At 38.9% G+C, this 24546-nt stretch overlaps 1 protein-coding gene and 1 non-coding gene across 2 annotated transcripts in view; one reads left to right on the forward strand and one right to left on the reverse strand.

Annotated features, from left to right (window-relative positions):
* The window catches only part of PKHD1L1 (PKHD1 like 1), a 167617-nt gene extending 143584 nt beyond the window's left edge, over positions 1–24033 (reverse strand). Inside the window, exons 1-8 of the mRNA XM_043880265.1 lie at positions 23873–24033; positions 21697–21786; positions 13303–13447; positions 12193–12301; positions 6510–6567; positions 5166–5259; positions 1551–1604; positions 912–985 (exon numbers count right to left, since the gene is read on the reverse strand). Coding sequence (XP_043736200.1) covers positions 912–985; positions 1551–1604; positions 5166–5259; positions 6510–6567; positions 12193–12301; positions 13303–13447; positions 21697–21786; positions 23873–23945 — 697 coding nt within the window. The 5' untranslated portion in view covers positions 23946–24033. The remainder of the gene's footprint in view (positions 1–911; positions 986–1550; positions 1605–5165; positions 5260–6509; positions 6568–12192; positions 12302–13302; positions 13448–21696; positions 21787–23872) is intronic.
* On the forward strand, positions 16809–16880 carry TRNAC-GCA. Its single transcript has one exon. It is a non-coding gene; the product is annotated as a tRNA-Cys (tRNA).
* Positions 24034–24546: the final 513 nt, after the last annotated feature.

Genomic DNA, 24546 nt, shown 5'->3' on the forward strand with positions numbered 1-24546 from the left:
AAAAGAACATATATGTAATCATATTGCCTTCAATTTTCTTTCATTCATTTAACAGCTATTTAATTGGGTCAGTGATGGGTTGAGAGGTGCAGGGTGAGCACACGGTTTGCTCTTCTCAAAGAGCACGCTGTCAAATGGAGGATATAGTCAGTCAAAAGCAAGGACACAGAGAACTGAAAACTGTGATAAAGCTATCAAGGAAAAGGAGAACGAAAATTGAGAATGTAAAGCTGGGGATCAGGCTCTTTTGAAGACATGACATTTTATCTGAAACTTTCAGGACCGGAAACTTGCAAAGGCTGTGTGAGGCAGAAGGAATGTGTGTGTGTGTGTGTGTGTGTTCCTGTGTGTGCGTGCGCACACGCGTTAGTCACTCAGTCGTGTCCAAGTAGACTGTAGCCCACTAGGCTCCTCTGTCCATAGAATTCTCCAGGCAAGAATACTGGAGTGGGTTGCCATTTCCTTCTCCAGGGGATCTTCCCAACCCAGGGATTGAACCTGGATCTCCTGCATTTCAGGTGGATTCTTTACCGTCTGAGCCACCAGAGAAGCCTGAGGCAGAAGGAATAAAGCTCATTAACTAATTAAAATGTTTATGATTCTGACGTACATAGAGCAAGGAGTAAAAATCAGAGTAAAATTTAAGCTACAGGTAAACAGCTAAATTAGTAATGGAATCATTTAAATGACAGAAGAAATGAAAAAAGAGACACTTGAAGACACTTCAGTGTAAATCTTAGAAAAAGGTAATTCATACATGCTTACGCGATGCTGAAAAAAAGCCACAGTAAACAGCAAGTGCTAATGTTTAAAAAAGGGATGAGGCTACAGGAGAGGTCTAAGAGAATACCAAACAAGGAAATACAGTCAGGCATTTCTGAGAACTATGATAAATGATGGTCAACACTTACCAATGTAAGTTCCACTCGTCTTACAAACCATAGAACCCATGTCTCCATTTGGGTGATCTAGTTTTAGACCATACCTAATAAAATACGCATTTTAATTTCAAAGTTTACATTGACATTAAAGTTTTAAAATATTGTGTTTCCCTCAAAAAATCTTATGAATTTCAGAATATGTATCAGCACAGAAACTGTTGCTACAAAAAAGATTTCTGTAAAATATTTTCCAATCTTAGCTGAAGTTATTTGAATAAATATTTCCCAGTCTTAGCTGAAGCTATTTGAATAAATATTTCCCAGTCTTTGTTGAAGTTATTTAAAAATTAAATATTTTGTCATTAATTTGGTCATCCCCATTGATATTCCTTTTAAAGAATTTAAAACACTACCAAGTGAAACAATTATTTGATAAAGGTATTCCTCAAAATAATTTAAACAGCAGTTCATATCATAATACACTGGAGATAGTGGATATCAGGTTATATCTAACTATATCAAGACTGATAAATTACTATATCAAATATTATAATTTATACTGTGTTATTAAGCATTTGGCTATACAATATTGCTAGAAATTACTACTTAAATCTAGTATGCTTATATCTACTATTTATTTTTCTAAAGAAAATTATTTGAATTACTTACAAATTATCAGATTGTGATATGAGAAGTTCACAGGGCATTCCTCCAATATAAACTCTGTATAAATATTTTATTGGAAAAGATCAAGTTGTGTTTAATATATTGTTTCAAAATGCTCTCTTCCCAACAAGCTTACTGCCACCTTATTTTTTTTCTCCCAATCACTTAATAGTATCCATCATTCATTCACTCAATAAACATCTACTGACCACTTATTATGTTACAGATTTTGCTCTAGATGCTGGAGCACATCAGTGAGCCAAGATCTCTGCCATTATAGGACTGACAATCTAACTGGGGAAGAATGACAATAAACATGATAATCATAACATATTTGGTGTGTTATAAAGTGATTAATACTAAAGCAATAGCAAATGTAGATAATGGGGACTCTTCCATCTGAAGTTCAATTAATTCTAATACAAAATATAATTTTGTAGTTAAGTTTCATATGAATTAAATAAGGCTCACGTCTCAGAAAGTAATTGGGATGAAAAGAATGTCTAGTAGGATCAGTGCTAATGAAATGGGAACAAGAAGCTGAGAAGGATTAGAAGCCGAGAGGAAAATCTGCCTTCACATTTCTTTCTCCAGCTGACTAGATTGACCTATTACTTTAAGGCTGATAGAACCCAGTGATACTGGAGGCTTGTAGCTAACTGACAGCTATCACATTCTTTGCAATACCAGACTAAATCGCCAGCTTCTAGGACAGCAAATCCAGATACAAAATTAGGCCAGATACAAGCCTGAATTATAAAAAATAGCATGTCTGCTAGCAGAGAACTTTGAACTTCTTAATATACTTTTCATACAAATTCTTTCATTTGATCATTACATTAGGTTATAAAGAAAGTAAACTGAATTACTATGCCTATTACAGAAATGTATGAGTTCATATTCTCTTTCTAACTGTTAGGTAGTTAGAATAGGGAAAAGGAGTCCAGAATGGCAGTGGCTAAAAGACCTGGAAGGGGAAAGCCCGCGAAAACAGAACAAAGGAAGGTCCAAGGACCGGAGTGAGAACCTCAGGTAAAACAAACAGCACTCCTGGCTGGCCCAGTTTACATAGGACAGGCCCAGGGAGAGAGAAACATATAAAAAGAGGAGCCAAAGCTCGCTCGCTCTCTCTCCCCGCTCCCCCGACCCCACCCGCACGCTCAGGCGCTCTTCTCTTCACGTCTTTGGGTCGACATGCCCTCACGCCTCGAAGATGGATTTTCCTGCTATTATCTAAATAAAATAGAGCTGTAACACTGAGCTGTAACACTGATTTGTCTAAGAGCTATAACACGGTCATTCGAGACCTGAGAGCTATATATAACACAGTCTGTCCAAGACCCAAGAGCTGTGACACGCCGAGGGGGGCTTTAATGTCCGTCACTCCAAAACTTTGCCGTGACGAGACAGAACCGAGGAGCATACATTTGCCTGATAAAACCTTTTGCTTCACTGCAAATAAATAACAAACTTAGCAGCCAGCGTTTACAGCATTACTACATTTAGTCCTGGCAGCTTATGCGTTAGTACTTACACATTAGTAACTAGTATCCTTCCATTTTACAGATGAAGAGGCTGAGCCAGGGAGGATAAGTAGCTTGTCCAAGCCTGCAGCCAGGAAGGGGTAGAGCAGGAATTCAAACCTAGAAAGCTCTGCTCCAGTTACATTCTTAACTACACCCTGTAATTCCTACAGTGGTGTGGGTTTGCCTCTCTATGGTAATATTACCCTATTTGCCCTTAAATACATATATTTAATTTTTTTTTCTCACTCTTTTAGACCAAAAGCTCCTTTAGTAGGCACTAGGTCCTTGAGTCATTTGCAAGTCCTCTATCATTTGTACCTGATCTGAATGTGGAGATTTGGCCAAACTGACAAAGCTTGTGAGAAGCAGAAGCAGCTTGGGTGCTTGGTCTCCTGACTTCCTGTCAAGACTCAGCCCATTCACTGCTCCCACTTACACAATTCAGGCACAACAGAGTGCCTTGAGGGTTCCAGTGTCTCAATGAATGTGACAGAAATGAGATAAAAGCAGTTCTAAAACCTTTGCCTATAGATCAATGTGTGAATTTTTCCCCTACATTTATATGTATTAATAGTATCTCAGTGTTACCAGAGTATAGGGGCTAGGCAGCCTGCTCTAAGGTCTCTTCTGACTGTGATTCTGTGATTTCATGAAATAATTTCTATCCATTCCTTTGTATTAAAGAGAAGTAAATCTCAACTACAGAGGAGGAAAAAAGTAATCACTTGAAAGTTAAACTTTCTATTTCCTGGCATCATTAGGGAAAGGATGACAGAAAAGGGAAATGATGACAGAAAAGGGAAAGGATGACAGAAAAATCTGCTTTAAGAAATGAAAAATTAAACATTCATAATACTCAACTATACAGAAATAGACAAAATACTTAAATGGTCCATACAAAATGTTAAATATTTGTTTATTTTAGTAGTCCTTTTATTTTATATAAGGAATCAATAAAAATATTTCTAGAATATTATAGATTCATGCAAATGTGATTTACTTGAGAGCTCTGCCCCATAGAATGCTAGACAAATCATCTTTATTTCATTTAGCAAAACCTTTCAAATTGCATGTTTTATAAAATTATATATACATATGTACATATATGTGTGCTGAATATTAATTTATCCATTTACCCATTTTATACATGTTTTCAATAAGCATGAAGTATCTTGGAAACTATGATTCGATTCTGTGTGAATTGGTTACCAGAATATAGAGGCTGGGTAACCTAATCTCTGAGGTCTTATCTGACTGTGATTCTGTGATTTCAAGAAATAATATCTATCGATTCCTTTGTGTTTAAGAGAAGTAAATTTCAACTACAGAGGAAATGAGCAGGACTTCCAGTCTTTTAAGGCAGGACGGAGATAACCCCACCAATGCTGCAGGAAGTTATATTAACTCTAGTGACATTGCTATTTCCTGCCCAACATGTGGACAATACTTTTGGTAACCAGCAATGTTACCATCTGGTACAAAGTTAGAACATGGAGGAATTAGGATTCAAATCCTAGCCTGTTAATACATTATTGACTTTTTTGTTTCAGCTCTCTCCCATACACATGTGCAGTAGAAAAAGTGCCAAAATGCCTGTTGGGAAACTTGGGTTCTCCTCCTGACCTTTACTAAGCCATGGACCTCCAGGCTTCAGGGGTTTTTTTTTTTTTTTTTTTTAATATGTGCAAAATGAGGCAGCTAGATTAAGTAATAAAGTTCTTCAGTAATGAAGTTCTGTGATTTCAGCTCAATTACTATTAGAGTTCTTCCATGTACTGCCTATTAATAAAGTCCATCATAGAAAAATAAGCAGTTCTGTTAGGCCAAAAGAGAAAAGTATATTGGCCATGGTTTCTGCTTTTTTTAACTTTTTATTTTGTATTGGAATATAGCTGATTAACAATGATGGCCATTGTTTCTATGTCAATGAACTATGCAACAGTCTATTTTTCCTTGCATAATATGGCTGGAAAATACTGGGAATCTCACCACATTGTAGCGGTTTTTAATATCATTGGACCCATTATTCATGGGATATCACATCTCATCTATGAGTTATAAGAATATTTTTGTTTCCACATCAAAAACTTACCTCAAAATCCTCACATTTTTCCCATTTGAGCTTAGTGCCGTATTACTTCCATAGACATCAGTGAAGATTCTGCCTCGGATTGTTATTAGTGTACCTAAAAGCAAACAGGGAAAAAACTCAGTGTAAGATCATCTATCCATATATCCATGTATTTAATATTAAAACTTTACAGATTTTCCCAATAAAACCAGCATTCAGACACTTACATCTTGTGTTCACTATATCATTTAGAACTGCTCTGAAAGTTCTAGTAAAAAAATAAACCATAAATAAATATGTATAGTATTAAAGAGGTATCTATATGTATTTTTAGCTTAAGAGGTGTTTCGTGGAAGATAGGATGAATTATTCAATAAATATTGCTTGGGTCATAGGTGATTTATTTGAGAAAACGTAAATAAGATCCCTACTTTATACCAAAAAATGAAGTAAATTCTAGGTGAAATAAAAATTAAATATAAATAATAAAACCACAAAAACTCTTGAAAACTAAGCAAAAATTTATGTAGTAAATTTATGGAGTGTTTATATAGTCAGGATAGTGGGATCCTGACTATAAAATGGAGGGAGCATAAAATGAAGGGAGAAATAACAAATGTTAAGATCTATAGATTTAATAATAAAAATTAAGTGATGCAGAAACATCATTAATAGATTTAAAAAGCAAATAATAAATTAAAAAATATTTCCCATCAATATGACATACATATGACATACAGTCTTAAAATACAAATAATTCTTGTAACTTAATATGGAAATAAATGACTAGCCTTAAATTACCAAAGGGATGAATTGGTAACTTATGAAAGAAGAATAAAATCTTTAATAAATACAAAATTAATTACATAAATCAAAGAAGTGGAAAAATTCGGAAAAAACCCTACAATACTTTTCACATAAATTCTTTTTATGAAAAAAGGAAAAGGAGAAAAGCCCTTCTGCCTCCCAGTACCCAATGTCCACTGAGTTTGGAGGAGGTGAAGCCAGGGTCAGCCCCCTAGGGGCTGCTGTAGGAGTAGATTTTTCACATAAATTCTTGAGAAAACAGAGTACCTAGAATTGTCAAGATTTAAAAAGAAGGACATTCTCACATATTCCTGTTGGAATTACAAACTGATGCAACTATAGTTATTATAAAAAACACTGGAAGCCAACTAACATTCAATAGAGGGAAAGTTTAATATATTATAATAGATTCAGATGCAGGTATTAAAAAGCATTAAACAATCTTTCTTTTATAATCAGAAAATGCTATTTATAAATTTTTAGGTATTATATATTTTACATAGTAAAAATTAATTACTGTAAACCAAAAAAAGATATTTCAGTTGTTATATAACAGACCTGGAGTTCCAGATAAAGGCGTGATGCTCCTTATTGTTGGGGTTCTGAAACTTTTTGCCTGCAAAATAATACTGTTGATAAGCAATCTTATCTCTATCTTGTTCCTAGTTTTATGAAATATCTCTGCTTCTTTCATTATTTTATATTTGAACAACAGCCATAATATGAGTATGAAAATATTTTTATATATAAGAAATAGAGTTTAAAATATTACTTTGATTATTCAAAATTTTTTTCCCTGTCCCTAAAAATCATCTTTCATTTCAAAGTGTTTCTTTTTGAAGGTTTCAAATTTAATCAGCCTTTTGTCATCAGTGTATGTCAAACCACAGTAATAAAGCTGTCAAGTAAAGACTTTTAAGAATTTGGTGAAATAAAATTAAAGAAAGCCTACATGGGTTTTCACCCTTTATGGGTTACACTCATAAAGAAAAAATAGTAAAGCGTTTTTCAAAAACATAGAAGCAAAACTTGGGAAGAGTTCATCAAAATAAGTTTTAGTAACTAAGCTCATGATAACTCTCCAGAGTTACACAAAAAATACTTAGACCACCACCAGACACATTAGTAAAATCAATATTTTATTAATCATTGGCTATTATTATTCAATCAAGTAAACATATGCCAACTTCGTTTGAAAATAAAAAATGATAAATAATTACCACAAAAGGGAAATGTACTATAATTGAAAAAAAATTAATTCTGAACAGGTAAAAAGCAGAACTGATGGACAGATAAAGATTCCTCAATGACTGGGGTACATGCAGATCAAAATCCACACCTAGAAACAAATAATACAAGAGAAAACAAGCTAGAAATAGATCAAGAAGAGTCCATCTGTGCAAAGAAAAGGGTGCTTCACAAAACGGAAGAGGACAGGAACATGGGCAGGATTTTAAAGGAATAACTGAAGTTTTGGAGGAGCAATATTGCTGGTAGAGAATAGGATGACCTCTGCATGGATACAAAAATTATACAAGCAAAATAACCTATCATGAAGTAGACTCTCAGTGAATGACAGCTATTTCCCTCCCTACCCCTTCTCATTCAGGAACAACCTAAAAGAAAGATGCTCAGGTACTTGAAGTAAAAGGACATTTTTTTTTTTCTCCAGACTCCCAATAAGAGATAAATTTTGAACTTTGAGGCTAAGTATGACTTTGGACTCATTCTTTCACACTTTAGAAATGCTTAATGGAGAATCTATGTAAAAGTAGTAAGAAGTAAAACACCCAGTCAAAATACCACTTTTTAAATTTTTTTTTTATTTTGGGCAAAACACCACTTTTAGAGGTAGAATAATAGCGAAGGTAGAGGAAGAGAAGCTAGAAGAACTGTCAAATTGTGTGCAAATCAATCTCTCTAAGTCAAAGTGTACTCATATAAATTATATCTGAGCAAAAAATAACTGAAGAGTGCATATTAAACAACAGATTAGTTACTATTATAATTTGAGGCGACAGATCAGAAACAGATTTTCAATTTAATACACCATCAGCAAAGAATCAGTGAAGATGGCAGAGAAAATTATTTTATAAAAACAGGAAAAAAAAAACAGAAAAAGAAGATAGAAGATTCTGAAAATTAAGAATAATTAACCTGAAATACAACAGCAGTCAAGGATAATGATCTATCATGATAAATGAAATATCATGAAAATGATAAAATTAGAAAATAGTATGAGAATTAGATGCTACAAATGTGTAATTTTGTAATGGGTTTTAAACAATTCAATAAAAGTGTGCAAAAGTTATTGGTCCTCAGTAAGAACAAAAAGTAAGAGTGAGCACCGTTAGAGACTTTAAAGCAACTGGACATTGCTGTCAGGCTTTCATTGTATTTTACATGATACCGAGCCATGTTATGAATATTGATCTAAAACATGGCCTGTGTGTCCAACTCTGTGACACCATGGACTGTGGCCGGCCAAGCTCCTCTGTCCATGGGATTCTCCAGGCAAGAACACTGGAGTGAGTTGCCATTTACTACTCCAGGGGACCTTTCCAAACTGCCCCAAGGATCAAGCCCACGCATCCTGTGTCTCCTGCACTGGCAGGCAGATTCTTCACCACTGCACCACATGAGAAACAACTAAAAACTGGGCACATCTAACTGAGAAGGAGGAGTGGGAGGATATATGTGTTGGAGGTGGGAAGGGGTAGCAGATTTATTTCAAACATGGCTATCATCTTCCTCTCTCCATATCCTCATCTGCAATGTGTCTTGGCAGCTCTTCTTAGTGGGAGCCGTGAATACAGACTGGCTTAGAACTTGCTTTGGCCGCTAGAATGTGGTACAAGCAGCATGACATTTTTGAGACTAGGCCTAAAGGCTCCCTACACACTTCTGCTCTTCTGAGGAATCCCTGCCTCTAGTATCTGATAAGTTGGGCTACTTTGTGGAGGGCAGAGACACTACACAGAACAAAGTCTAATTAGCTGGATTGTTCCAGCTGAAGCCCTCCAAAGTACCCAGTCCTGCCTAACCCACAGCTGACCACAGACACAGGAGTAAGTTCAGCAGAGACCAGTCTAGCTCTGTCCAGAAGAACCACGCAGCTGACCCATGAATACATAGACAATATGAATAGTTGCTGCTTGAAGCTACTAACCTTGGGACTTGTGTTATGCAATACTAGTGAATAGATGTAGGAAAACAGGTGTTAAAATCTCATCCTACATTGTAAGAATAAAGCAGATAATAAACATTAATGACTCAGAAACAGCAATAAACATATTTCTTAATAAGTGTATTATTTAGAAATATCACAACAGATAATATGAAATACTTCTACATACATTAAAAGTAATACTCTTCGGACTTCCCTGGTGGTCCGATGGTTAAGAATCTGCTTGCCAATGCAAGGAACACAGGTTCGATCCCTGGTCTAGGAAAATCCCACAGGCTTCGAGGCAACTAAGTCCATGTGCCACAATCACTGAAGCCCGTGCACTGCAGTGAAGAGGAGCCTCTGTCTGCTAGAGAAGGCCAGCACAGCTACAAAGACCCAGTGCAAACAAAATAAATGTCTTTTCAATTTTTAAAAAACCATAAAAAATTCTTCTTGTTTAGAAATACAACAATACAAAGCTAAAGTTATTGAAAGTGGGGGAATGTGGAGAATGAGCATGAGGTAGAGTGAGTAGTCAAGAAGGTCCTGTTTGTTTTAATTAACCTTGTAGAACCAGTTCAGTTTTTCATTATGTAGAACTATAACTTTGTTAAATAAAAAAATTTGATTTTCTATATTACATTTTCAGGCCACACACCACTAAAATTAGAACTTATTAAAAGACAAAAATAATATAAGAAGATTCAGTTGCATGGCATTAAATCTCTTATTTTTGTCTTAATCAGAGAAAAAGTACAGAGCATCAGTCAGCAAATAAAACCTGCGCTCCTGCTAAGTGCTGAATGTTATACTTGTTCTAGGGACAAAACATTGAATAAAACCCTCTAACCGAGAAAAACACATTAAAATATAATCACTGCACAGTGGATTAGGTGCTAAAATAGTAATAAATGGGATATGTAGATAAAACACTGTATGGTAATAACTATGTGCTGGTTCTTCCTGATCACCTTATTAATATCATTTAATCCTCTATTTTACATGATGTGATGAGATAATCTCCATTTTACATATCTCCATTTTATAGAAAATGAAGAGACCAAGGCAGAGCTTCACTATGACCAAGTCAGAATAGATAATGAAGTCTGTATATGAACCCTGATTAGCACTGAGCCACTATACAGTTGAGGAACACAAGGGAAATCACTTAGCTCTCTGCATGGGGGAGTTTTCAGAGTCCTGAGCAAAGAGAAGGACTCGCTAAGCAGAAGTGAGTAAGATGTATGGGTCCTTGGTCAGGGAGAATGTTAGGAGACACTGCTGGAAACAATTAGTTCCAGACTATGAAGTAATAGAGGAAACCTACAGATAATGGGTAAAGGAGAGATACTGAGCGGGGGAAAGACATAAAAATATGCATGGTTTTGAACACAGCATCTGAAAGGTGCCATCAAAAAGGATGGAGAGGCCAACGTGCCACAGCGATAGTGGGTGAGAAATGACAAGACCAGAAATGAAACCAAGGGTATGGCAGGAAAGAAGATAAGGGGACGATGAACTTCAGAGCTAAGTTGGAGGGTAAGATCATCATGGTTTGGTTTCTGAATAGCTCTGGAGATGAAGATGAAGGCAAGGAAGACACTAAGTATATAACAGGCTTCTAGCTTGAGACATGTGATAAATATCAGAAAATTTCCAGTAGTCATGTATAGATGTGAGAGTTGGACCACAAAGAAAGCTGAATGCCAAAGAATTGATGCTTTTGAACTGTGGTGTTGGAGAAGACTCTTGAGAGTCCCTTGGACTGCAAGGAGAGCCAACCAGTCCATCCTAAAGGAAATCAGTTCAGAATATTCTTTGGAAAGACTGATGCCGAAGCTGAAACTCCAATATTTTGGCCACCTGATACAAAGAACTGACTCATTGGAAAAGACCCTGATGCTGGGAAAGATTGAAGGCAGGAGGAGAAGGGGACAACAGAGGATGAGATAGTTGGCTGGCATCACTAACTCGAGGGACATGAGTTCGAGCAAACTCCAGGAGTTGGTGATGGACAGGGAAGCCTGGCGTGCTGCAGTTCATGAGGTTGCAAAGAGTTGGACACGACTGAGCAACTGAACTGAAGTTTAAGGAGGAATACTAAATGTCCAATTTGAGATTAGTTGAATTGAGGTTGCTTTGGAGCCATTTAGGTGTTTTATTCTGGCAAACAAAAGATGGCTCCCAATTTAGGAAGAGAAAAGTGAGCCAGAGATATTTGGGAATCATATGTTTGAGAATCACAGGCTCTTCTTGAGGACAGAAGTCATTACTAATTTCCTCAGCATTTTGTTTTATATTGGAATGTTACAGCACTCAGTAATCGACAACTTAAAACATAAATACAATTTTTAAATTACATGAGATGGTCTGTAGAAGAAAATATTATGAACACCTATATTTAGGGTAACTAAATTTTGAATGATTTTAGTCTACATGCAGTCGCATTTGTGCTCACTACATCAGAAAATACAAGGAAAGAGAAAATAATTATGTTTCTATTTAAAATGAAGATGAGGGACTTGCCTGGTGGTCCAGTGGCTAAGACTCCATGCTCCCAACTCAGGGGGCTTGGGTTTGAACCCTGGTCAGGGAACTAGATCCCACATGCCACAACTAAGAGTTCTCAAGCCACAGCTAAAGATTCTGCATGCCACAACTAAAAAAAAAAACAAAAAACCCACATGCTGCAACTAAGACCCACTGTAGTCAAATAAATAAATATTTTAAAAAATAAAATGAAGCTGAGTCTGATAAAAACAGAAAAAGGGAAATCAAAGTAAGAGCAGAAATGGAGAAAATGAAAAAACAGTATGAACAAGAAAACAATTTGAAAGTAAAAAAGCTGAATTCATTAATAAAATTAATTTGAAAAGCAAAACAGGAAATGGTAAGATTTCATTACTATAGAAGATAATTTAAACTGGGTGAAATTATCCTTAGCTACATGCTAGTAAATTTTTTAATGTGGAAACAGATAACAATTTGTAAATTAAAAAATAAAAATCCAGTTCTGAAAGAAACCAAGCACAAGATCAATTACACGTAAGTGAGAGAGAAAATGCCACCTACGCTGAAGATGCAGGCCCGGCTGCCGACGTGACCTTTGCAGGTATTATTTTCTGTAACAGGAATCCCATCCACACTGACTCTAACAGTGTAGGAATCTTCTGGCATTGCTCTGGAAGGCAAATGGAAAATACATATGGAATGCAAAACTCTGTTATTTATTCATTCATGAAAAATACCACCCCAGACTACATGTCATTTTGGTAAAAAAAAAAAAAAAGTGTCTGAAAGTCTAACTGTTGTACTTGTGTGCATGCATGCTAAGTCACTGTTGTACAACTGTGCTGTTGTAGAATTAAATTCAAAATTAATTGTGCTTCTGTGCAATTCAATTCAATTCTATATTATGGAAAGTTGCTCTCCATCCTGAACTCTGTACTGCAAATTCTCACATCATAGATCTCAGGCAAATGCTTATTCTAACCAATGCACCAGTCATTGAGAAGAAAATAATAACAATCATTTAAAATTGTAACATATCACGTTGGTACAATTATTTTATGCTTTGCTTTTTAAAAAGTTTTAATCATGTTTCTCCCTAAGTAAGCTGCAAAACAGTCAACAAGCCTAATACGGATAGAATCCTCTGGAATACAGGCTACCTGTCTCAGTATTCAAAGTGGCCATTTAAAATGATTAATTTTTCTCCTAAGTTGCTAATAACAAACATCAATTTGAGTTGATAGTAAAGAACTTGAAATGTCAATCTACAAAATGATCATCTTTAATCTTAATGAGCATGTCAAGATTCTGAACAAAATTAATCAAACCAGACAGGAAGGTATAATTTTGATATTTTGAGGAGCATCATTGCAATTTAATAGTGGCCATTTATCTTCTAAAAGAGATCAATAATGATTAGATAATAGCTCTAATAACCTAGGAAAGGATATAGAACACATTTTGATCATGCCACTATGTGGAAAGAGTACTACAAGTGAATATAATAAAGATATAAAATAGTCTAAACATCATGAAGTCAAAAATAATAACTGATAATCAGAAAAATATTATTGCAATTGCCAGAGTGATAAAACTATTATAAAAATAATATGTATAACTGTGGTTCTGATATGATGAAAATGATGTTATTAGAGACACTTTACAACATACCTAGTATAACATGTAATATGGGTTGAATGACTTGAATCTTTTTCTACATCACAAGAAATTGATCGGAAAGAAGAAATTAATTGCACTCTGTTTCCCAATTCAGCATTGTCAACTCCATAGTCAAACTGGTTTGCTTGAGCAAAACCTGAAAGTGTAAAAACACTCAATTATTACTAATGGAACTCTGTTTTCAAGGATCTAACAATTATCATTTTGTATTGAATCACCAAATGCATAAGGAAGAGTATTGATGTAAGCAGTTAATCTACTTCACATTTACCCCTGTGATTGCAATCTGCTTTGAAAAAATAAAAATTAGCCTATAATTAATTAATTCATGAAAGCAATGCTTTCAAATCTATTATCTGTCAGGTGTTGTTAAAGGCATTGGAATCAAATGGCTTATAGCCCACTAATGGGAGAGATGGGTGAAGAAATAGACAATATACAAATATATACCACCAGATGTTGTATCTGGTGGGGATAACTACTATGAAAATAGCAGGCAAAGGGGCACAGAAAGAGCAGACAAAGTGAACAGGATTTTATAAGGCATGCGGGGGTAAGGGGTGTCTTTACCTTGAGTACCTATAAAGCAAAATCTGAGGTAAGGACTTGCAGGTAGAGAGTTTGAGAGTTGATCCCTTAGGGACATGAGAGAAGAAAACCTGAAGAAGAAAATCTGGACTCCACTGAAGGCAGCTGGGGCTGAAAGACTTTTAAGGAAAATACAGACAGCCTCTCAGAAGCAAAGAATCAATGAGAAGAAGCATATATTCATCAAACTCTCTCCCATTCACTGAGGGTTCCCCATGGGGGAAATGATTTTTCCTGCACTTTCAGGCTGCACATAGGTATATGCCATCTAGGTTCCAACGCCACTGCATCCATGAAGCTCTGGGACAAAGACACAACTGTGGGACCTGGAGGGGAGAGCTGGAAGCATGGATTGAATCAGGGTCCACAGGGAACGTTTTGCCACAGCTGTGCCTAGAATAAGAGGTGGGAACCAGGATGTGCGGCTGAGTAAAAAAGGCATCTGATACAGTTGACTCCTTGTGCCATACAGGTATGCTCATGAATGCTAAGTCACTTCAGTCGTGTCTGACTCAGCAACCCTATGGATTGTAGCCTGCCAAGCTCCTCTGTCCATGGGATTCTCCAGGCTAAAATACTGGAATGCCCTGCTACACCCTTCTCCAGTAGACCTTCCCGACCCAGGGATCAAACCCGTGTCTCTTACATCTCCCGCATGGGCAGGTGGGTTGTTTACCACTAGTGCCACCTGGAAAGCCCACAGATATGCTCAGACCCTACATTTGAAGTAGAAGGCATTATCAAGTCTACCAGACAGTGGTCAGCTAAGAGCTCTGCTAAAGATGTAATAGAGGGACTTTCCTGGTGATCCAGTGGTTAAGAATTCACCATCCAGTGCAGGGTACATGGGTTCAATCCCTGGTCAGGAAACTAAGATCACATCTGCCTTGGGGCAACTAAGACCTAATGCAGCCAAATAAATAAATAAAATATTTTCTAAAAGCTTTAACACAACAGGGTTAATGGGACAAGCAACAGGCCTCACCAATTGGCCCTGAGGCTACAATTAATATTTGTTTGACCTCTCTCTGCCATTGTGCTTTCCCTACCCATAAGCCAGAACTTCAACTGATGGAGTGATGCTAACCTTCATCCTGAGGATCTGAGCCCTTTTTTTTTTTTCTTCCCCATTTGTGGTTGTGGCTGCCGCCTATGCTTATTGACAGTGATCACTGCACATGGAAGCCAAGGGACGCCCCAAGAATACCACAAATTCCAGACACACTCCTCCTTCTCTGTATTAAGGAAAAACAACCCTGCCTCTTCAGGATCATCAGAAGTGACTATCTCTAGCAGTCCACTGCTTACGTTTGCTGAATTCAAACTGATAGGACAGTAGCGGTAGTTTCAGTTCAGTGGAACCCAGACCGGGATCCCTGCCAGAAGCATCCTCTATCTGGAAACTCAGACCCAGAACCCAAGAGAACCTAAAATTGCAGGGACAGAAGGCACAGATTCAATCTTTTGATTACTGGAAGTGGTAAGGACAGGGAGTAGCCCTTCATTCCCAGCTCCATGTATCCATCTGTTGGGAAACAACAGTACGGACCTGCCATGGCTCAGTGCCTGTGGCTCTGATGACGGACAGCGTCCCACCTCACAGGATGTTGTTCCCAAGCTGGGCTCTTAGTCTTGCCAGCTGTAGGCTGTTCCATCATTCTGTTGGGTCACATGTTTCAGGATGATGCAAGGTTCATGGTCATGTGCCCACTATCACAACTTTTTCACTATAAAATATGTTCCTTGTTCTGAGACTCTATTTTGTGAAATCTTATGGCTCTTTATGGAATTTCATGGTATTCTGTGGAATTATACTCTCAGAAGATGAGACCAGCAAAGGGACTATAGAAAGAGAAGGCAAAAGCCTTCTGTGGAGCGGGTGTCAGTACCAGCAGTAATGAATCTCTGCTTGTCCACGAGGGAAGGAAAGTGATGCAGCTGACATGACTGAGTGACTGGGTGGGATTCCTGAGGACGGCCCCTACTGAGACTATCCTACGTGCTGGTCTCTGCTACTGACAGGGCAGGGAGTCAGCAGCAGCAGTAGGTAGCTGAGTGCTGGTGAAAAGAGATCCGAGTGTTGGCCCATGCATAGCCTTCCCCCATGGCCCTCTCTTCACAGGCTCATTGGACAAGCACTCAAGTAGCCAAGGAGAGAAGCTTCTGAGCAAGTCATCCAGTCAACCCAGGTGTTCTGCTATCTCTGTCTCGTGGAAATTAACTTGAGACCTATAGGTCTGCGGCCTTCCCTGGTGGCTCAGAGGGTGAAGAATCTGCCTGCAGTGTGGGAGACCTGGCTTCGATTCCTGGGTCACTGTGTCAGAGGTTCATCCATTGCCAGGGCCATAAACTATAGCCGTGGGAACACTGCATGCCAGGGGACAGTGTCGTTTACAGGAAGGGGTGTCTGGACCCTGACGTCTTGGGCTGGAATCTCAGCTTAGCAATTCCTTGCTGTCTGAACCTGAGCATTAGCTTTAGACATAAACTCTCTTAGTCGTTTTCATTAGAAAAATGACCATAATAATCTACTTAGCAGGAATTACCAGGAAGACTAGATGAGGCCTCATATATGGTACTTGACATGGTGCCTGGCTCCTAGGTTAAGAGCGCAGTTGATATATACTATATTTTAAGTCAGCCTTCCCAAGTGGCTTGAGTAGTGAAGAACCCACCTGTCAACGCAGGAGGCATAAGAGATGTGGGTTTGATCCCTGGGTTGGGAAGATCCCCTAGAGGAGGAAATGGCAACCCACTCTAGTATTCTTGCCTGGAAAATTCCATGGACAGAGGATCCTGGCAGGCTATGGTCCATAGGGTCACAAAGAGTCAAATACAGCTAAAGCAACTTAGCATGCATACATGCATATTTTAAGTTACAAAATATTGATAGTTATTATTAGTGAGATTCCCTGGTGGCTCAGACGGTAAAGCGTCTGCCTGCAATGCAGGAGACCCAGGTTCGATCCCTGGGTTGGGAAGATCCCCTGGAGAAGGAAATGGCAACCCACTCCAGTACTCTTGTCTAGAAAATTCCATGGATGGAGGAGCCTGGTGGGCTACAGTCCATGGGGTTGCAAAGAGTCGGACACGACTGAGCGACTTCACTTCACTTTAAAATACTTTTAAAATAATAACAAAACATATAAGTGAGAGGCCAGGATCTGAACCACGACTGTGATGCCAACCTGGTACCCTTGTGATATTCAGAGAAAAATAATATTTAAAAAAGCACATTACAAAGCTATTCCCAGTTATCCAATGTAACTTCCTCTAGAACCTATGTTCTTAGCACCTCTTCTTTATAGGTAGAAAAAGTAAGCAGAAACTAAACAAAGGGTAGGGGTTTTAATAAACATCTTCTCTTCTTCTAAACTTAAAACTTAACCAAAAAGGACTCATCCAATATAGGCTAAAGTACAAACATATCAATTTGACATGTGAAAGATACCTGCAGTGAGTTTGCAATCTAGGAAGGCAGTTACTGCTCAAATGGAATTTTGAGAAGATACATGAAAACACAGAAAAGCAAACTACTTGCAAAGCCACTTTTTCCTTTTGCCAATTTCTGCTTATCTCTGTACTTCACATTGAGTTTGGAACACTCAGACGGGCTGCTGGCCACTAACTAAAGAACAGAGTTTTACTTGTGGTGTGGCTCAGGATGAGATATGAGTATTTACTTTCCTGTTAGGCACACATCACATCAATGATACGGTAATATCAGATATGTTCTTCAGCATTTCTATGACACATACAAGTCTAAAAAATAACACCAACAAAAGATGATATTGTTTTTAGCTTAGGAATTGTTTCAATGTGTTTTATATATATGTCTCATATATATGTGACATATACATGTGCTCAGTCGTGTCTGACTCTTTGCAACCCTGTGGACTGTAGCCTGCCAGGCTCCTCTGACCATGGAATTTCCCAAGCAAGAATACTGGAATCGGTTGCATTTCCTACTCCAGGGGATCTTCCCAACCCAAGGATTGAATCCACGCTCCTGCATCTCCTACACTGACAGGTAGATTCTTTACCACTGAGCAACTGGGAAGCCCTATGATAAATATATATATATTCCTGATATATATATGAAAATATGAACCAATTCAGTAAGATTTGTAAATATTCTCATTATAAATTTTGGTGAAAAAACTATAGGAATATTTCTAACTTATTAGCTACTTCCAAAGAGTTAAAAGGCAATAGAAAAGAATCAGCTTTAAAAAAGAATTCTAATTTAAAAGTAAAATTCTAAATAAGTCATTGGGTATAAAGAAGATACCTCTGGAAGTACTCCAAAGCACAAAGATTACATGAAGGGCTGGGTGTACCCTGGAAACAGAAAAGGTGGAGGCTTCAGATGGAAATTCCTGACATGTTGATGTATTTTTTTTCCTTTTTTCAGAAGAACTGGAGACAAGACTAGCCAGGCACGCAGTCCTGGGTCTCCTGATAGCAGCCTGTGCTATTATCATGAAAAATGTGTGTGCTGTCACAGCCAGCAGTTGTTATGAACAACGCAGGCTGTTTTGATTCCTCTAGTTTAAAAAATAAAAAAAAGCAGGGTTGAGAAAGTACAAACCCATTTAAAATCTGTAACATTCAAAACAATGGGAAAAATGATGCAGTGTGATGGAGGAGAACTTCTAAAGAAGGAAACCGTCCCTATAAGATAAATGCAAAAGAATAATAAAAATAAAATGGCTCTAATTTATGGGGCAGATATTATATACCAGTGCCTTAGATACATCATCCTTTTCAATATTCACAATAGCCCCAACGGGTAGGAATTAATAGCCCATTTCACTGATGAGGAAGCCAAGGCTTAGAGAAGAAACTTGCCCCAGTCCCCTAGTGGGAAGTGGCAAAGTTGGAGCTGAAAGCCAGTTGGACCTGACTAAAGTCTATGTGCTTTCCATAATATTATAAAACTTATATAATTCACCACTTCAGTCAAACAAAAATATACCTGCTAGACATTGTAATAGGGGAATATCTAGAAAACAACAAAAGTAAAATGTTATACCTTCCAGTTGATTTTTTTAACAAAGAGTTATATCAAGGAAGACAACTGAGAAATACAGGAATGAATATCAACAAATAAACACAATAAAGTTAGAAACACTCTAGAACTTATCAAAATGATAACACTCCTCATTAAATCCGTCATCTTAGAAGGAGATACAATGATTTCTACAATCATGCCACTGCTGAAAACACTTTTACTTGGGCAGCATAATTGTAAAACTATATAACTTTGACTCCTGAAGATAGACTTTAGAAGAAAGTAAAGCACTAGCAATTTTATTTTTTGCAAATTTTTACCTGTAAAGTTCATTATGTGTGGAAATAGACAAAAGCCATTTGAATACAAAGAAATACTAACAATAGATCTTTCTGGAAGGTGGAATTTCAGAGAACTCAAGTTAAATATTTCTATATTTTACTTTGTCATATCGTGACTGCTACAAAAATTTTAAAAGTTATATGGTACCAACATTTAGGTGATCAAGTATTTAAAAACCCATTACCAACATTTAGGTGATAGAGTATTTAAAATCCCATTAAAATCACAGTTCTTCTATGATTAATAAATCATCTCTGTATTCAATTCTAAACCTGGAGTCTGGGTCAGACACCACACTGACAGGTTAAAGTAGTTCCTCCAAATAAATTTTGTTCAGGTACCACAGTCTCGTAGACTTGGAGATCTGGTGTGTTTTGCTAATTCATTATCATTACCTTAGACACATTCTGTATATATCATGGGCCCCAAACAGTATTTAGACTCGCCTTTGAGAAAGACATAAGCTGTCACAGCTTTAGTCACCCACTGAGTATGGTTAAAGCAAGGACAGGGAAGACGTACCAGAGTGGGCAGAGGCACCTGCAATTCAAATAGGATTTAACTATTCTATAATTCTCGGCCAGAAGCATCCAGAAATACAGACTGATGGGAAAACTAGAGAAACCAGAAATTCGTCATGACATTTTGTGCTTCATAATTAAGAGGACTACTCCTGAGCCTCAAAAAGTTCACCAAAGAGAAAAGGTTATAGCCAGATGAACAAGGATGTTCCTCCAAAATGCCTTAAGAATGGAACGGTTTGTTTTGTTTTTCCCTATTTCTAACTAGGGATGATCTGAGTCTATGTGCCTAAACTCAAGCCATGGTTCCTGGATCAGAAAAAGCATGTGTACTAAGCCGTTTCAGTGGCATCCAACTCTTTGCGACCTTGCGGACCGTGGCCCAGCAGGCTCCTCTGTCCATGGGATTCTCCAGGCAAGAATACTGGAGTGGGGGGCCGTGCCCTCCTCCAGGGGGATTTTCCCAACCCAGGGGGATTAAAACCCCATCTCTTACATCTCCTGCATTGGCAGCCAGGTTCTTTACCACTAGCACCACCTGGGAAGCCCCCAGAAAAAGTGTAGGTATTTATTTATTTATTTTTATTGGAGCTAATTGCTTTATAATGTATTGGTTTCTGCTGTGCAACACCACAAATCAGTCAAAATTATACACACACACACACACACACACATATATCCCTCCCTCTTGAGTCTCCCACCCACCCCATCCCACCCCTCTAGGTAGTCACAGAGCACCAGGCTGGGCTCCCTGTGTTAATATTGCAGCTTCCCACTTTTGAGGCAGAAGGAAATAGCTGAGCGGTTTTATTGTTTTGTTTTGTTTGGGGACTTTCTCTCATGGCATTTAACTCTCTGTTAAAAATCCAGCACTATCTAAGCAAATATTAACAGCAATAAACACTACAAGGGAACTATGGATAAAGACATTTTTAAAAGTCTTTAACAAACACATTGTCTCCAGGTGTCTAACTCTTAAAAAAAAATAAAAAACCAAAAACACACTTTAATCCAAAATATACTGTTCACAATTTAGAGGCACAAACCATTTCAAGTACATAATTGAGAGATTAAAATTCTACAGAAATTTTACTTAGAAATATTGAAAGACACTTCAATACATAAGACAGAATTGTTAAATATCTTGCCTTGTTAATTCTCTGACTCCAAAAAATTCCCATTGCACTTCTTATTTTAAAGACTAAATAAAAGTTTTTTTATTAATATTCTTTAAAAACGTTTTCTTTCCCATCCTTCAAAAACTCATAACTATCTGAATACTACCATCACTTAGATTGTAAAGGCTGGATAGCTAAATGAACCATGTATTTCTACTTAACTCAAGAAACATTTGCTCATTAAATATATTCTGTAATTGCCTACTTTGTTTCCATCCCAAGACCAGGCAAGGAGAAAGTTATACATAACCCATGCTCTGATGAAGTATATGATAAGGAATGGGTGGCAGAAGAAGGGATCCAAAGTTTTGCTTTCAATTGTCCTTCTCCCTTCATAACCATTCTACTTCTGCATCACACTCCCTTCCTAACATCCTACTCCCTTGAACTCCACAAATGTTTTATTTAATATAAAAATAAATGTGATTAGACCCATGAAGAACAAAGTAAGTAACTGCAGAGTGGGTTAAAGATGTTCCTTTCAATTCAGTCATTCTAGTCCAGATCCTGGAGTTAAGCAAGTAATTATAATACAAATTCAGATGGTCAGGTTGATAGAGACTCTCAGGGGTTTCATTAGGTGTGAAAGAGGATAGAGTTTTCCTACTCTGGCCAAATAGAAAAGCAACTCTAGTAGATTTAAAAGAAAACAAACAAACCAAAAAAACAAAACCCATCAATCTCTAAATGTGAATGTCTTTAAAATACCTCAACCTTGGTGAAAAATAAAAGGCAACCATACCTTCTCCTTTGATAGTCAGCCTTGTTGCTCCATTTATGCTGCCATATTTAGGTATTATTTCTGTGATTTTGGGAATTATTTTAGAGCCATCTGAAAGATATGAAAGTACAGAAGAAGTAACAGCCTCAAGTACTTCATTTCAAGCATCAAATGTTGTGCTACAAATTACAACGGTGTAAGAAAATCATCATGGAGATTACAGGACAGAAAGTAAATACTTATGTTTTATTTTTGGTTCTATTACTAACCAATGACCAGACAGGGAGTTAAGTCTTTAACTTAGTTAATATTCATTGGCTTCATGTAGCGCACTATCTTACCTGCTACAAAGAGAAATAATACATGATCATTTTCAGCATTCGTACCTATCATATTAAACATTTATTAGACCCTTAATTGCATATAGTGCTCTGCTAGATGCAGTTCCATAACTACAGCTATCAGCCCACACAGCAGCAGACAAGGCTGGAGAAACAGCTCTGTGGAGAAAGAGGTCATTATCAAAGCCCCTAAGAAATGGTAAATTGAAAGAATAGTCCAGCTACAGAAAGGAATGGTGTGTTTTAAGAAGAAACTGTTTTCTGTGACAGAGTTAAGACTTCAGGGAAGATCATTTCTGAAGCTTTCTGAGGATAGTGAGTTCTCAATGTAAAGGTCACTAAATCATTCAATAAACAGTGTTAGGTTCCTGGGCATTGAAAAATGTGTGACATTCCCAACTTTTCCAAAAGCTCAACTTAGTAGAGTGACAGAAGAGAGCACAGGGGCGACGTGAGTGAGAAGGGGCATTTCATCCACACTGCTTGGGTCTACTGGCTGTTTGAAAGAAGAGTGTACCTGCTGTGTCTGGGAGAGCAAACATGAATTAACTAGACTGGACAAACCGGGGGCAAGATGGACTTCTAGGCCAAGAGAGGTGCCTCTGCAAACACAGGGATAGGTGAGCAGATTTCTTTGGGGAACTGGAATTGAAGCTTCAAAATAACTCAAAAGTTACAGGATGGCTTAAGGGATTTATTTTCTGCTTAAATTGTACAGGTAATTATTCTGTCCAGTAACACATTCTCAGAATAGGTGGAAAAATTTAAGTGACAAAAAGAAAAACCACAGAAATTTGAAATGGATGACCGAGAAAAAGTCTAAAAATTATGATTTTATTCATTCCTGCCTGAGAAAAGTTTAGTGTGGACTTCACCTACAGTAGCAAAAGCTCTCCAGCATAAAGAAGACTGCCTCCCCCCTCCAATACCCAATGACTCTGCCCTTGACGTTTGTCTTGGTCAAGAGTTCCAAGGCCACTCCTGCTTCAGGCACATTTGTAACCTGGAGCAGTCCAGAGCCAAGAGGAGGAACTCCAGCCAGCAGGCTGGATCCCATCTCCTAGCCGCGCTGCTCCTCGCCTATCTCAGGTTCACCCTCCCCGTTATCTCCACGGCCAACTCCAGTTTCTTATCTTATCAAGGCTCTTCCCAGCCCTCTCCTGGGTATTACTTTGAAGACACAGGGCAGCTGCCCCAGGAAATGACTGACACCCGCCACAAAGACCCATTCCTGTCCTACTAGGAGACTGTCCTTCTTTAATGGGGAAGGGACCCAAAACGAGTGAGAAGGAGGGGTTGGATTGCACCCTCCACCCCCAGCCAAGTGAAAAAGATTAAAGTGTTAGTTGCTCAGTCATGTCCGACTCTCTGCGACCCCATGGATTGAAGCCCAGCAGGCTCCTCTGTCCATGGGATTCTCCAGGCAAGAATACTGGAGTGGATTACCATGCCCTCCTCCAGGGGATCTTCCCGACCCAGGGATCGAACCCAGGTCTCCCGCATTGCAGGCGGGGTCTTGACCGTCTGAGGCAACAGGGAAGCCCACCCGCAGCCAAACTGCAGTCTGTTTTGCAAATGAGTCACCACGAAGGGGTGAGGTTCCATAATTCAAAGAGCACCTCTGATGGCAAGAGCAATCTGTCTCCGATTGTCCTTCTGTGACTGCGTGTCTGTCTCTGCTTAATCCTGCGTCCCAGGCTTCCTAAACCTAGTCCCCAGGGTCTCCACGCAGTTACCACCCTCAGCCTTGACCTAGGCTTGACCTAGGCTGGAGCCAGGTGCCGCCTCTACCCGGACCCCGGGAGCGTCTACGCCAACCTCTCCTGCTTGCCTTCCCGGTGCCCCAACTGAGTTACCTGTGTGGGGCTCTGCGATGCTCAGGAGCAGCCCCCAGAGGCCGCAGGTCCCCCAAAGCCACAGGTGTCCCATCGCAGCGCCGGCTGCGCAGAGTGCACGCCCGCGACTCGCCTGGAGCTCGGCCCGCGTCCCTGCTCCGCCGGCTCGCGCGCCCGCCTGGTCCAGGCGCGCAGGCGGACCCGCCGCCCGGGGGCAGCCCCACGCCGCGCCCCGCCCCGCCGGCCCGGGCGCCCCCGGGGGTTCGCGCAGACGCACACCCTTCACCCGGCGCCCAGCTCCCTGGCCCGTCGGTCGCCACCGAACCTCCGCACTCACATTTGAGTGCTGACGCCTCAAGGCTGTCTCCACAGGTCCAACAACCCCACGTTTTCCTCGCAAGAGAGATCCAGCGGCAAGTGTTCCGTCAACCCCGCCTTTTCTTCCTTCCGCTGTTAGCCTCCTCCCGCATCCCTGTCCTTCCTCCCTTCCTTCCAACCTTCCTTGGCTCCTTCCCCACCCCCCCAACCCGGCCATTTCTGGACCTGTACTTTTCCATCTGCCTGTCTGCCTTGGTTATTAATCACCCTTAGGTGAGCCTGAAAGTCCACCTAAGACGCAAACCCTAAGACAGTTCCCCCTTCACATGCTTGTAATTTCGTGCTCCCCCTTTAATGAACCATCCTGCTGAGGTTTG

The sequence above is a fragment of the Cervus elaphus genome, chromosome 21 (assembly GCF_910594005.1).
Source record: "Cervus elaphus chromosome 21, mCerEla1.1, whole genome shotgun sequence".
In the NCBI taxonomy this organism is placed as follows: Eukaryota; Metazoa; Chordata; class Mammalia; order Artiodactyla; family Cervidae; genus Cervus; species Cervus elaphus.